This window comes from Lagopus leucura, unplaced genomic scaffold (assembly GCF_019238085.1).
Source record: "Lagopus leucura isolate 7727_CA_CO unplaced genomic scaffold, USGS_WTPT01 Super-Scaffold_100002, whole genome shotgun sequence".
Taxonomy (NCBI): Eukaryota; Metazoa; Chordata; class Aves; order Galliformes; family Phasianidae; genus Lagopus; species Lagopus leucura.
Window position 1 is genome coordinate 50,136,960 of NW_024962263.1, and position 14,247 is coordinate 50,151,206.

Sequence of the window (14,247 nt, forward strand, 5' to 3'; positions counted from 1 at the left end):
GTTGAATGAGGTTGAATCAGAGCCAAACAAGGGAGAAGGTCTCTTCCTTCCTGCTCTGATTTGATGCATTTGATAACACTGCTGCCTTTTTGTTGTCGTTGGAATGCTCAGAAGAATATTAGACATGATCTGATTATTAAGCAAATGGCACTCGAGGCGCACTTGTTCTTGTTTTTAAGTATCATTAAGCAGCTTAGTTTAAATCTGCTTAAACTACTTCCAGTTAGATGCCTCTGTACCAGTGTATCTGCTGCATCTTTCAGCAGGATTCTCTTTGGAGGTGGTTTTGTCAAGGTGGTGATGAGAGACTTCAGACTGGCATGGAGCTCTCGTCAGTCTCAGTTTCTGTTCTTTGAAGTAAACAGGTTGATGTTTGATGTGCAGTTGGGGCATTGCACCAAGAAGCTGGCAGCCTCATTGGAGGTTGTGAGTGGTGGTTCAGGAGGTGGAAGGGCTCTGTAGCTACTTGCTAGTCTTAAGCACACCAAACTAGTGTGCTTCTTGCTTGTCACAGTCAGTTCAAATACATTTTTTGGTCAGTGTTCAAGCCTAGATAAATTATCTCTCTCCCAGAGGGTTCATGCCATCCTCATGCTCTTGTGGCCTAATTTGTAAATCCCTGATGGTAGACAAAATACTCCAGTGAGTTTTGCTGAGGAGAAACAGGTACAAATGATCAATACCTGTTATTTTACTGTTAGTGTTTCTGTAATGTTATACCTACACAGAACCATGGTATTTCACATAACAAATTCACTTGCATTTAGCATTTAGCATTGGAATATCTCTCTCCAAAATACATCGTGTCTTGCAAGTTGCTGGAGGCCCTAGCACCCTCCACACTGCTGCAAGCAGTCTTCTTTTCACATGATCATCCCTTCTCTTTCCTTCATCATCTGTGAGCCTATCTGATAGTTGACGGCCACCCAATTTTGGTCACCAGTCTGCAAAATACCTACGTAAGTGTATTGGGTCTTGGAAATCACACTTTTAGAGCTAGAAGCTCAGTGGCTGGGATTGCACCACTGGGTGTTCTTTGAGCCAGTTCAGCTAGTGTGTTGTTGGGGCTTTAAATCCCTCTTCTAAATGTGACTGTGACCTAAGAACAGGGATGGGGAAGTCCAGTGCGGCTGTTGAATAACTTCTAGTTGTACTGATATTAGTCTGAGGAAGTTTAATCTTTTGTTAAGCGTGACAGAAGCATGTACAGATCTGAATTGTTGTGTGACAGTATCTTGACAATTTTGACACCTCCACTAACCTGTAGTTAGTGTTTCAAAATTAAGTTTTCCATAAAGGCCATTGCATTTTGTGCATCCCTTGCTATGTTTGCATAGGAGTGTGTTTTGACTGCCCTTACATTAGCATTCTTAAGAAGCTATCTACTTGGTTTACATGAACAAAAGTCTCTTTAACAGCTGTTGGGGGATTTCAAAACACACAAGGAATCCCTGCAAATGTAGCTGCCAGCCTGGTGAGCTGTTCTTCTTCCACGTTGCTGTTCTCCCCTTTGCTTTCTTCACATTCTCATTCTCTCCTTGCCATATGAGAGGTAATTTCAGGACACTGAAATTTCTCCAGATGAATGTCTGCTTACAAGTCTATTTCTACCAGCTGAAAAGTTTACTCCGCATTGGAGGGGTGTTTATAACCTAAATACTCCTTCACAATACAATTAATATTTTTTTGTTAAAAATGTTCCTCTTCAAGTATATTTTGTATATATAGCAGTAACTCAAGTTTAGCATGGTCCAAACAGTGTTACTGCATGTATCTAAGAAAGACCAGGATCTGTGAATCATCCAAAGCAGGATATTTCTGCTTATCCATTTACAGGCATCACTAGCCATTAGCTTTGCAACCCATATTTCAAACATTAGATGTGTGTTCTGGCTTAATGTCTAAGATTATTTGCTACGTAATTATATTGTATTTCATTTTCTTCTGTACACTGTTGTAATGATGATATTGCCTAATAAAATAATGTCAGATTTTAATTAGGTTAAAAATAATTTGGCGTACTGGGTTTTTTATTTGAGAAAATAAACTAGCTAGTAGTGCATATCAGACTAGCCATTTTTTAGTTTATGTTTGTTTAGGTTTCGTGTCATCCTTAACCTGTTGAGATAAGAGGGGGTTGGTTTTTGTTGTCTTTCTTTCTTATGTAAGTTATTACAATCCCTCATCACCTTATATCTATTTTTTCATTGTGAGGATGGAAGTTGCCATAATATTAAATGCATTTATTATTTATTTAATGGTTAGTTTCGCAGAAATTTCTGCTTTGAATAAATAGCTGCACCTTATTAATCACTGAAGTGAGTTATCCAGCCTAACAAGAAAGGATCTGATAATACTGCATGAGAGTAGTTCAGCAACGGGAGGCCTAAATTTGCTGGGAGGCAAAGACAGAATATATTTGCGTCAAAGGCAGTTTTGTAACAGAAAAGCTTATGTTAGCCTTCTGTGCTGGGATACTTGAGGAATAACCACTGATGTATAAACTGACATAAAATGTAGGTCTTTTCCACAGCTCACTTTTATATGTGTCCTGAATAGCATCTCAACATACACCCAGATAATGGAGAGGATGAAAGAGGAAAAGATTTCTATGGGTTTGATCCTCTTCTCTTTAATTCTTTAATTCCTTGTGCTTTTCAAGTGACCTCAGTACTCTGTAAACTTCTACGTGCTATATGGAGGTGTGTTCTTTGTTAGATACCTCTCTGCGTGTGAATAAAGACAGTCATGTATTGAAAGTTATTTTGACTCCTCAGCGTGCCATTTCCAAGTACATCTTTTTCTGTTAGATGTTTACTGAGAACAAAATAGAAAAATCTTTGAGTCTAGTTCAGCAGTCCATTCCTTTTCACTTAATACTCAGTCACCACAATGGAGTTCAAGCATATCCTTTATGCCTAATGTGTGTATGAAGGGTTTGCTGAATAAGAACATATTAAAGACAGCTTTTGTTGAGCTCGAGTCTGTCTGTGTTTGCCTTTCCTTTGTGTTCACTCTTAGGAGGCAACAGAAATGTTCGTATCTGGCTATGATTTCTGATCACCTACCTTTTAACACATTTAGATGTCTTATTGCTTGGGTTGGTTTTTTTTCTGCCGTTTTTTCTCTTAACACTTGGTACTGCCAGGCTACCTGTTATGTTTCTTCTGGATATAACTAGATTGTATTGGTGTACTGCTTATGAGATTATTCATGAGTATGCAGGCCGGTACAGAATAAGAATGTACAAATGCTGATTTCAGGCATTGTCTTTGTATAGTTAGTATTTTAGCTGAGTATCTTGAGGACTGAACTGTTGTAGCTAAGGCTGCCAAATGAAATAATTGTGATGGCAGTTGTATTTCACCACAAACTTATAACTTCTAAGGCTGTAAGACTTAGAGTTGCATCCTTAAATGTGTTCTGGTATTTGAAAGCAGAATTAAAAGCAACCAGATGGTGTCTCCTTTAAAAGAGCTTGAGCTACGATAATGGTGAAGTTGTGCTACTTTTACCCAAGTCATCAGACCACTCACAGAAAGGATACGTTCAGATAAAAAGGAGAAAATCTCACATCTTTATTCTCTGACAATAGCTAATTGCTAACATACCTTCTTCAGATATTGATCTGATCAGCTCCTAGGATAATCTACTTGCATTAAAGATCTGGTTTCTCTCTGCATGAGTCATAAAGATGCAGTAATCAAAGCTTTTATTTTGCTTAGAAGGCATACTTTTTCCAAATATATTCATAAATTCAATAATTGTCATCCTACTGACAGTCTGCTATTCTAGCAACTGCTATTAATACTTAAGACAAATTAACAGCTACGACTATGAAAAAATATATGTGAAGAGTTTCATCAGTGCCTCATTAGTCTTTCATTTGTAATTTGTTTTCCACTTTTCCCTGAATTAGGTCTTCTTAGCAACTTGGATTTCCATGGGAATGACTTTAAAGAATTTTTCTTAGCTGTGTTTTTGAGGTAGAATTGAGAATACGTCTTCATGAATCTATTTTTTACAAATGTTTTGGAAAAATAGAAAATAGAGAAAGTCCAGAGGGGCCTATTTCATGCATAAAGATGAAGAAGTTTAAGTTCGTGGTTCTCAGTTGAATAGTGAAAACTCTTCTTAGCTGATGGGGTTGTTTCGTCTTCTCTAAATCAATGGCCATTCAGTTAATAGTTTGGATGCTGAAACTATTGATCAGATGCGGTGACAAAAAACAGCAGCTTCCCTCTTTACTAATTTGACTACTCAACAATACATTCAGTGAAAGATTTTCACAACGTGCACAGTGAGGCTTAATAACTTCAGTTACCTGGGAGTGTATCTTCACCCACAGCTAATATTTGGTTTATTTAGATGGTTTTTTTGTAATTCTACCTACTGTTCTACAGCAAATAATCATCAAATCCCTATTTGCAAAAACTGACAACTTGTCTTATTAAAATTGGCAGAAGCCAGGAAATGCTTCCCAACACAATCACTGACAGCTTACTCAAATGAATTTGAGTTTAATTATGCCAGCACAAGAAGAAGTGGAAAGAAATCTTTGACTAAGAAGGAGTTTAATTATATCTGACATCCTGTAGCCTCCTTTGTGCCTCTACAATGGCAAATGAAAAGATCTGAGAGGAGACCATCGCAGCAAAGTATTGGTGTATCAATTACATACTTTCTGTGATATAAGTCCTGATAGCTTTTTATCCCCTGAGTTTCATGAAGGTTCTCCCTACAAGCTATTCTTTGTCTAAACAAATGAAAGAAGTAGAATTGCAAACTTGAGTTTTCAGAGGTAATCAATACAATATCGATCCTGTTTTTCAGAAAAAATAGTAAAGAAAAAATAAAAGCCAAACAAATGTTGAATGAAAAACTACATTTTGGGTAAAATCCAGGTCCCTGAGGAGGGCATGGCAGAGCTCCACTAACAGATTAACACATCAGACAGGCAGATTTGGCATTGCGTATTGTCAATTTCTGTGTCTGAGTTTTGAGAGTTTGTTCTTTTTCTGAAATGCGTTTTTAGTGTAATAAAAAAAAGATGTGGCTGTTAGCAGAAGTTATTCCTAACAACCCCTCAGCTGTACAAAGGCTCTGAAACATTGTGAAGTATAAAGAAAATCAATATCCGCTTAACTTGTTTTAAAATATTTAATGAACTTGGACTAAGTATAATTTGAAGATAGCATTTGAATAGAACTTTGAAGAGCTGTATTTAAATCTGCACCATTTAGCTGAAATCAATCTTGCTCTTTATCAGAATTGTTTATCAGAAGTTATGTCAATGGAGCACTGGAGAAAAAGATTTTGGAGCTGAACAAAATGATTTTATTGGATTGCTTTATACTCTCAGAGGGTGAAGATACATTTGAAGCACTGAACGTTGGTTTTCCTGCAGTGTTTCAGCCAACAGAGTAGTTTCTTAGAGTGAATGTCTTTCCTGTCTCAAGTGGTAAGGGTCTCTTCTGTTGAGAGAAGTCCCTCTCTGAGTTTTGAGGGGAAAAGCTGGAATCTACACTCTACAGGCACCCATAGAAAGGTTTTTGGATATGTTTTGGCCTAATTAATAACTTTTTGAATTCTTAAACGTCTAGTGCACATGGAAAATGACTGGTGGCTCATTTGTTCCCTCAAGTACATTGTCAGTCATGACATTCTCTGTTACGGTTCTCATTCTGTACAGTGTTACATATGAAATTCAAATGCTTTGTCTCTCATGTTTTCTACCTGCATATTGTCCCTTTCACCTTATACTGTCAAATTTCATCAGAGTTTGTTTTTAGACCTTGTGAATAAGATCTGGGTAACACTCTAGACTTCCCTGGATACTGAGCGTTCCAAAAATGGGTTGCAGTAGGTGCCTTATTGGGCATTTTTGGCAGTTTCCTTCTAAGAATGTGAAGCTCCTGAAGGGGAACTGATGAAAAAATCGGTGGAAAATTCTTAAAAATGAACGGCACATTTTACTGAAGGAATAAATCAGGAGAGATTTTTTTTATATAGTATTAAAATTGCAAAAATATGACAAAAATAAAAGAAGATGGAGAATTGCAGAGACTCATGCAGAATGTAAGCCTAGCAACAGCTTACATTTTGTCTCCTTCAATGTAAAAATCTCATCCAGATAAAAATACAAACAAGCACTGTAAGTGCAATGCAATTATACCTAGCCTCAGGAAAGAGCACTGAACAATTTTATTATAGTGCCAAAGATTAATCCTGGAATGTAAAGCTGCAAGAGTCCTATTACGGACCTGCTTCATTAAAAGATGTGGAACAAGACATTTGTAAGGCACCAATAAATCCATTAAGTGACAGAGGACTCTGAAATGGCCTTTGATGATTTCAGTTATTAAAATTGCTGAGGTTGCTGAAGTTGGTGACTGCAAATACACTTTTAGCTGGCGTCCCTTTTAACCCTCTGTTCTCTGGTCCAAATTCTCCTTGAAATAAGCACCTATCACTCTGCTCTAGTTAAACGGGCAGCCCCCATCTAACTGGACTGACTCTGGAGAAGATGGGAGAAAAGAACTGTAGGTTTAAAATCTGTTCTTTCAGGTTGCTGTGATCCCAGAGTGAATAGTGCTTCAAACCCACGTATTGTCTGGAGTTCTTTCACTACTTTATCAGATCACTGTAAGCTGGACCTTAGCAGGCTCTTTCATTTCCATAAACTGGAATTTCTGGAGCTGAAAATGCCTAAAAAGGAGCAACAGCACTTTGATAAAACTGGCCCAAGCAGTGACAGAAAGAAGCCTGTGCTACTGAAAAGGAAAACTATTGTCTAGTCAAACCTGTCTTTAAATTTTGACCAACAGTGTAGAAAATAGCATCTGGTTTGTCAGCAGCATGAAGAAAGGCCATTGAGAAACCTGCAGTTCTCTCCTAATCCTCATCCTAATTCCTCCAACTCCCAAAGATACCTAAGCAAATTTTTAGATTGAAGTATTTTGACATTTCATGTTAGATCAAGAAGTAGCTCTTTAGATCAGGGGATTTCCATGCCAGGGAAATACATGCTGCTCAGATGCTTGAGCCCTGTTGATATTCTCTACCAAATGAAGTTATTCTTTCCGGAGGTGATCTCGGGACACTCACTGTTGATTTTACCAAGATTCTGGATCAAAACATACAACTAGATGTTACATCCCAAAGTATTCCCAACCAGAAGTAGACAAGACTCAGGCAGACAGAAATATTTGTTTTGTTTTTTTCTTTTGTGCCAGCTGCAATGGAAGGAGCAACTTTTATCCAATCTACAAGGCAGGCAGGAATGTCACTGATCTGGGTTTGGAGCTCTTGTGTCAAGGTTGTAAAAACGCGCAGCTGCGTCACAGCCATCACGTAGGAGTTTATAAATTTTCCATGCCACAATTAATCAATTTCAGTGTATGAAATTTCCTCGCTGGCACACTTCCTGACTCCCTGTGGCACTTCATCTGTCACTGATAAACAACACAGGGATTTGTCAAAGTGTTAATGGGGGTGGCTTTTCTCAGAGTCATCAAACTGTGCACGTATGTGAGTGTCACGTTAGGAGTTTCTTACAGTCTCTTCCTGAATTTATGGAGCTCTCAAGAAGAGAGCTCCTTTTCCAGTTAGACAGGCAGTTAGCTCCTTTTGGGTTTTGGAGCAAATGGTTTAGTGCTAGCAGGTGTTGCTTTTGCCAAGTTCAAGAAGCTGGTAATATACTAATTGATGACTTAAAACAGAATTTAATAAAAAGCTATTTATCCTAGAAATACTAAAGCCAAAAAAACACTTATGTGAGACAGAGGTTGCTATATTACTCATAAATCAAAGTGGCGGAAAGGAAAGGAAAGAAAAGTAAGGCATGAAGTTCTCACCTTATGTATGTATGGTATTTTCTCTCAGATTTTATAAACAAATAAAATATACTAAAAAATAGACCAGCTATGCTTCTGATGCATAACAAGCATGAAGATTAAATTGTCATTGAAACAGCTCAAATTGGGCTAAGCCATTTGTTTATTGATTGTTTTCCCTCCAACTCTACTGACATCATAAAGGCATTCAGCTCAAAGCACCAGTGGAAGTGAAACATTCATGGTATCCTTTTCAGTAACTGGAAACCTTATGCTTAATTATTTCTGCTCTAGAATGCCTGTAATGTTTGAAGCCTTAATACCTTGCTAATCAGTACCTCACTAATTAGTCCATGACAAGAATTTTAATTAGATGCACAGTAGGTGTTCTCCCTGTGTACAGAAGAGCTTTTTCCCAGGGAGAAAAGAGAAGGAAAAAAGATAGTGGAAGGCATCAAGGGAAGAGAAATATGTCTCTTCTACTGGGAGAAGATTGTACAAGAATTAATATTTGTAAAAATTTATTCTGTTTTGTTAAATATGTTAAACTTCACTTTGTGATTTGTAGAACATAAGATACCTCTTTTTTTGTGAGTTGGCATTTGTTTTAAGCCAGGCAAGAGATACTGGAACGTGACAACAGTCAGTTATGCTCATGGCCAGCTCCAAGGGCTGAGCTCAGGGCATCCTCAAGTACAAGTTTCTGTAATCTGAGTTAAAGAGCTGAGCTGCATATCTGTGAGCTGGAACAAGGTGAAGGGGTAAAAAGAAGATGCGCAGCACTCATCACCAGTGGTGTTAGTTGAGCCTTGGCTTGGACACATTCTAGAATTCCTATCAGAAGAAACCCAAAAATAATAGTATTGATCACCATCATCTGTATTTGGTTGGCTGGTTAGTTCTATCAGAAAGATGCAAGAGAGGGACAGAAGATAGTTCTGATAATACTGCCGGTGCTAATGTTCTCGTTAGCTTAATGGTATATATGCCACTGGAGAGAATTTTAGGAGTATTTTGGATGAAGGCTATTCAGAAATCTGCAAAAAAAGCTACTGCAGTGAGAGTCTTACAAAGTTACTTGTATATATATACATGTAACTCAGGCTTCCAGGGAGAGGCCCTTGTCAAGTCTGGTAATCTCCATACACTCCCGTTTTCACAGCTGTGAATGAAGTGTTTCAGTATATATGGGACATTCTGAAAAATGATGACCATGTCCAAAGAACCCTTCATATAAAGAGATATAACCACCAGTGAAATAAAAATAAGGATGGACTGCACAAAAGAGAAAACTAGTTGATGATTTTTACCCCACTGTATAAGGATACTTCAGCAAAAGGCTTCCTGGAGGAACATGAGATCTTGCTTTAGAATTAGCATTATTTGAAAAATGCATTTTTCATTTGGTTTTGATTGGGAAAATTCTTTCACACGGTGAATACAGTCACAGGTAAGCCATGCTCAATGAATGCTCTGTCTGTATGTAAAAGCTGTGACTAAAGAATGCTTTTATCTACAAGGAATTGTAAGGAAAGCATGAATAAAGTAGCACCCTTTTTGTTTTCAGTAAACACTGAAGCAAGTCAGAGGTTGGAATGTTTGCAAATCCAGTGATTATTAGATGGACTGTATTGAACATTTCTGGAAAGAAATGCCAAATTAATCAATGGAGAAGAATCTGTGTTATCCATAAGTATAAATTGTATCAAGAAACTGAAAAAGGTGATGTAATTGTTGTGCCAAAATGAAAATAACCCAGGCTTGGTCAGTTAATATGAACAGTATGTTTATTGTTGGTAGAATAACTCTGAATATAGTAAAAGTCAAAGAAAAAAGATGGTGCTCTGTGAACCACTCTACAAATAATAAATGTTAATCTAAAATTGTATTTGCTCTGAAGTGTTCGCTCAGCTGTCCTGCCTGACTAAAAAATGTTATTTTTTAAATTGCCTTTATTAACTCACCTGTTGTAGGAGATATAGTAATTTCCCAAAGCAAAATTGTTTGCTACAGTAAGTTCAATTAGAAAGAGAAAGGTGTGGGGAACTTGAGCTGGGATTAGTGGGATTACATGATTTTTCATATTTTATGGGAGATGTAAAGCTGGTCCAGGTACAAACAATCTTGTTACTTAGAATGTAGAATGGGTATCTTAAGGCTTACCTCATTTTGCAGATTGCTGTGAGCCTACCTTGACGCCTCCCAGCCAGCAAGACACAAACTAGCTCCAGATCAGAGGCTGTGTGGCCACTTCAATAAGGCATCATACTGAAGGCTTTTATCTTTAGAGAAAGGCAGGATATGTTAGTTCCTCAACTTAATGCCATGGTACACACATATGTATCTCTCATAGCCAAATCAGAGCATGAGTGAACTTGAATATACCTATAAACATTGTACAGCCATGCCCTTTGTCCACTTTGTAATGAGACTGCTACTCACATCACAAAATGTCCACCATAAACAGCACTTTAGTGGAACCTTTATCAGTACTCTCAGACTTGAATAGGCTATTGGGAAAAGGCAGCTGTAATGTACCAGCACTTCATTTGAGCAGTGCATTATGGAGAGAAAAAAAATAATAATCAGAAATCTCTTATGTGACTGCTTTCCTTTCTCCAAGAAATAAAAGGAAACTAGTCTTCCACCCAGAGTCCTCTGGTAGGCAGATAGTAGACTTCGCAATTAATACTTTTATCCTTCCTATTAAATACATGTGTGGGTTTGCTATTGAAAACAGCAGAGTATTTTGGATTCTATTCCTCTACATAGTATCTCCCTTTCATCCCACATGGCCCAATGTTATTTGACATGATCTAGTTGAAATAAGGATGTAGATTAAAATGTGGGTCAGAAGCCTGAACCAGGCTTGTTTTGCTAGAGTAATTATCCATAGGAAGTGGTGAAGCTGACACAGATTCCATTTTTTTAAGTGATTCTAAAGATGTTTATTCTGAAAGCTTTAGTCTTTTACAGTTTGAATGCCAGCTGTGAGGGAAGCCGTAGTTTTTCTCTATTCTCTATCCAGCAGTGGTGTTCTTAGTAATATTCTGAAGACTGCAGGACAAAATATTCTTACTTCTGAGCCTTTTTCTGGAACTCATTTAATCAGAAACATGCTGTCCTGAGTTTGAATGAATATTTGGAGTGTATTTGCTTGAGTAAATAGAGGTGTTATGTTGTGGAGTGTGGATTTTGTTGTGTGATTTTTTTTCTGTCTTCCACCTAGAACTGGCTAGAAAAGCAATTTCTAAGCTGCAAACTAATTTCTGAATCTTTTATGATTTCTTCTCTCTTATATAATTTAAACTGAAGATTCCTTATTTAAGAAAACCTAAACTGAATTTCAGAGCTTGTGTTATGTAAGTCAGTTAGTTACATCAAGCGGAAAAACTGAACATTGCCTTTGGGAGATAGAGAGGGGGAAAACAAATGCTTGAAAGCTGAGTCTAGGGAATGGAGGGCAATTTTGGGACCAGCTTTCCCCCAAACCATGCCACAAAGAGGCTGGCAAAAGGCACTGAATACATGTGGAGCACCAGTCATCCACAAAGGTTCTCCGGGATCGATTATGGATATTCAAATGTGAATGTTCTGTCTGGGAATAGTACTTAGACTTTTCACATGATTTTGTCTTCCAGAATGATTGAAGATTGCGGGAAAAGAGGAAATACCATGGCAGAAAGAAGGCAGCTGTTTGCAGAAATGCGTAAGTACTTCCTAGAAATTTCACTGTATTAGACCAAGCCACTTGCATTGCAATGTCAGTAAAATTTATGTAAGCTTTCCATCTCAAGTAACTGATACCTTTGTTTCACAAACAGTTTAATATTGTGAAAACAAAACGACAGGAAAATGGGCTGATTTAACCAAATATCAGGAGAAATGAATTTCCTATACTGGCTTTTGTATTTTTTCTACACTACATGATATTATTTAAATTAATGCCTTCTTGAGACAAATATGCTGAAATACACAGGTAGCAGTGAAAGGGGACTGGGGGGGGCAAATGTTTCCAAAAGCAGACCAGTGCCCAGCCAGTCTCTGAAGAGTGCCCACCTTGGAAGACAAAACTCCTCATCCTCTTCTTCTACCCCGGCTTTTTATTGCTGAGCATGATGCTGTATGACTGTGTACTGACTACCCCTCTGGTTATTACAGATCAGCCATCCTGACTGTATCCCCTCCCAGCTTCTTGCTTACTCTAAGGCAACGTACTGCACGGGCACAGTGGGAAAGTAAGAGCACCTTGATGTTCTGCTCAGCAGTAACTAAGAAACACTGATGTATTGTTGACGCTGTTCTCGCCAAAGATAAAAATACAGCACTGTGCAGGCTGCTATGAAAGCTAACTCCATCCCAGCCAAACCCAGTATAATCACTATGTTTTACTCCGTATCACTTGCATCATGCTCCTGTCTTATATGGTCCACCATTCTCCCAGCCCTTTAGCGCATATGCAGATACAATTCCTTTAGTCTAAGAGCCATTCCCATCAATTGTCCATAAGATACCCATTCAAATGTCTGTAGAAGTGTGTTCAGTTAATTTTAACCATAACTTGAGCACCATCTGTTGTGGTGGTCACTAAGGATAGGATAGGCGGTGAGTTGTGTTGTGTGCAGAAACTAGCTTAGATTGGATTACTACTGAACATGCCCAGTTCCTTACAAGGCTCATCGTCTGCTGTTTTAGGTGATTCCTGCTGTAGTATTTTGACATAGAAGGATAGCATACAACAGCGACATACAGTTTGGGCATAATTACGATGTTTAGAACTCAAATCATGGGTTATTTCCCCCCAAGGTTAAAGCTCCTTAGGGTGCATACTGGGTTTCACCATCTTCACACATTACCCACCAAGTTTGCCTGGGTCCTCTGGTGAAAGCAATCCCACAAATATATTTACCTTCTCCCAAGGAAAGAACAACCCATGCCATCTTTCCCAGCCAGTTCTCTACATCACCGTGGAGAATGTACTGTGGAGACCTTATCTCCTTCAATAGTATGTAGTGATAAGAAGGAAGAAATGCTCTTGGTACTCAATTTGAATCACTGATCCTCTTGGGACAATGCTTCCTCAGCTGAGATGCAGCCCATAGGGTGAATGAGGAAGAGAGATTCTCTTTGAATCCATGAAGTTGGAAGGACAGTCTTTGTGTGGTTGCTGCCTTGAAGTCTGTTTGAGCGGCCAGTTGTCACGAAAGTATAGGTGTATAACTCTGGTGTGTTGCATACCAGCCTCCACCACATGGGTTGTGTGCATTGTACAGCATCTGGATCTTTGGTGTCCTGTTGTCCACATTGCTATAGACCCTGTCCACCACTGCTAATTCCCTCAGATATTTTCCTCAGCAGTGGTCCACTGCCCATGGTAGTTTAGTTTGTTTTTGAAAGCAATCACCTTCATGCTTGACATGAGCTGCCTCCAGAGGCTGCAGACATCTGGCCCTTTTCTGGCTATTTTGTGGGTTAGGTGGTCCCTAGAGAGGGACCCCAGCTGCTGACCTTCCCTGCCCTCCAGTTCCAGACCACTGGCACCACTGGCCCAGCATTTGAGCAGCCAGCTGCTCTCCTGGATCATGGCCACAAGCATCTCGCATATCCCACAGCTTATTCAGGGATGAGGTGGTTTTTGCCTCTTCTGTGATGTTTCTCTTCCCTTCCATGTCCTTACATCTGTCCCACTGAGGAGCAGGCTGCTTGCCATGGTTTTCCCTTCTGCTTCCCTCCATGCTACTCATGGCGAACCTCTTTGTCCCTCACCAACAGTCAAGAGTTGAGTCTCTGGTTTAGCCACAGTGTCTGTTTGTTCTCAGGTCTGTAGATCCTTCCAGTGTCCATCTGAGTGCCCTCAGATCCAGATCTCACCCCACCAGGGGCTCTATATAGAGCATCTTTGTAGACCTAAAAGGCCACAGCATAATGCTAGAAGCTGCTGTCAAGAAGGACAAGGCATCTTTGTTGCAAGTGATGCACCACAGTGCAGAAGACTGAGAAAGGAAAAAAAGAGAACCTAGATGGTGTGCAAGCAATAGCTAAAACACTGGTATGTTATCAACACTGTTTGAGTCACAAGTCAAAAATACAGTGCTCCGCACACTGCTCTAAAGAAAGTCAGCTCTCTCCTAGCCATACCCAGTACAGGGTTTCATGTACCTCAGGTACCACTTCAGTATATTTTTTTTAATGTCTAGTTAAGCTTTGTGTTCCCTGCAGAACTGTGTGTCATGGATGTGTTGTTCTAACAACTCTCCTGCTATTCTCTTGCCAGTCCCCTCTTACTTCTCTTACAATCCACCATTTCACAGGGAATTCGTATCGTGTATGAAGTTTGAGACTGGCACCTTCTTGCTAGATCTACCAACGTTTTGTTTGTTTGATGGTTAAGATTCCTATTATTTGCCCCTTG

The 14,247-nt window shown here is 39.0% G+C and overlaps 1 protein-coding gene across 16 annotated transcripts in view; it reads left to right on the plus strand.

The window, feature by feature from the left end:
- DTNA (dystrobrevin alpha) overlaps window positions 1-14,247 on the plus strand; it is a 215,296-nt gene that overhangs the window by 104,801 nt on the left and 96,248 nt on the right. For all 16 annotated transcript variants that reach the window (XM_042870116.1, XM_042870115.1, XM_042870111.1 and 13 more), the window contains one exon: window positions 11,477-11,544. In XM_042870116.1, coding sequence (XP_042726050.1) covers window positions 11,478-11,544 — 67 coding nt within the window. In that variant the 5' untranslated portion in view covers window position 11,477. The remainder of the gene's footprint in view (window positions 1-11,476; window positions 11,545-14,247) is intronic.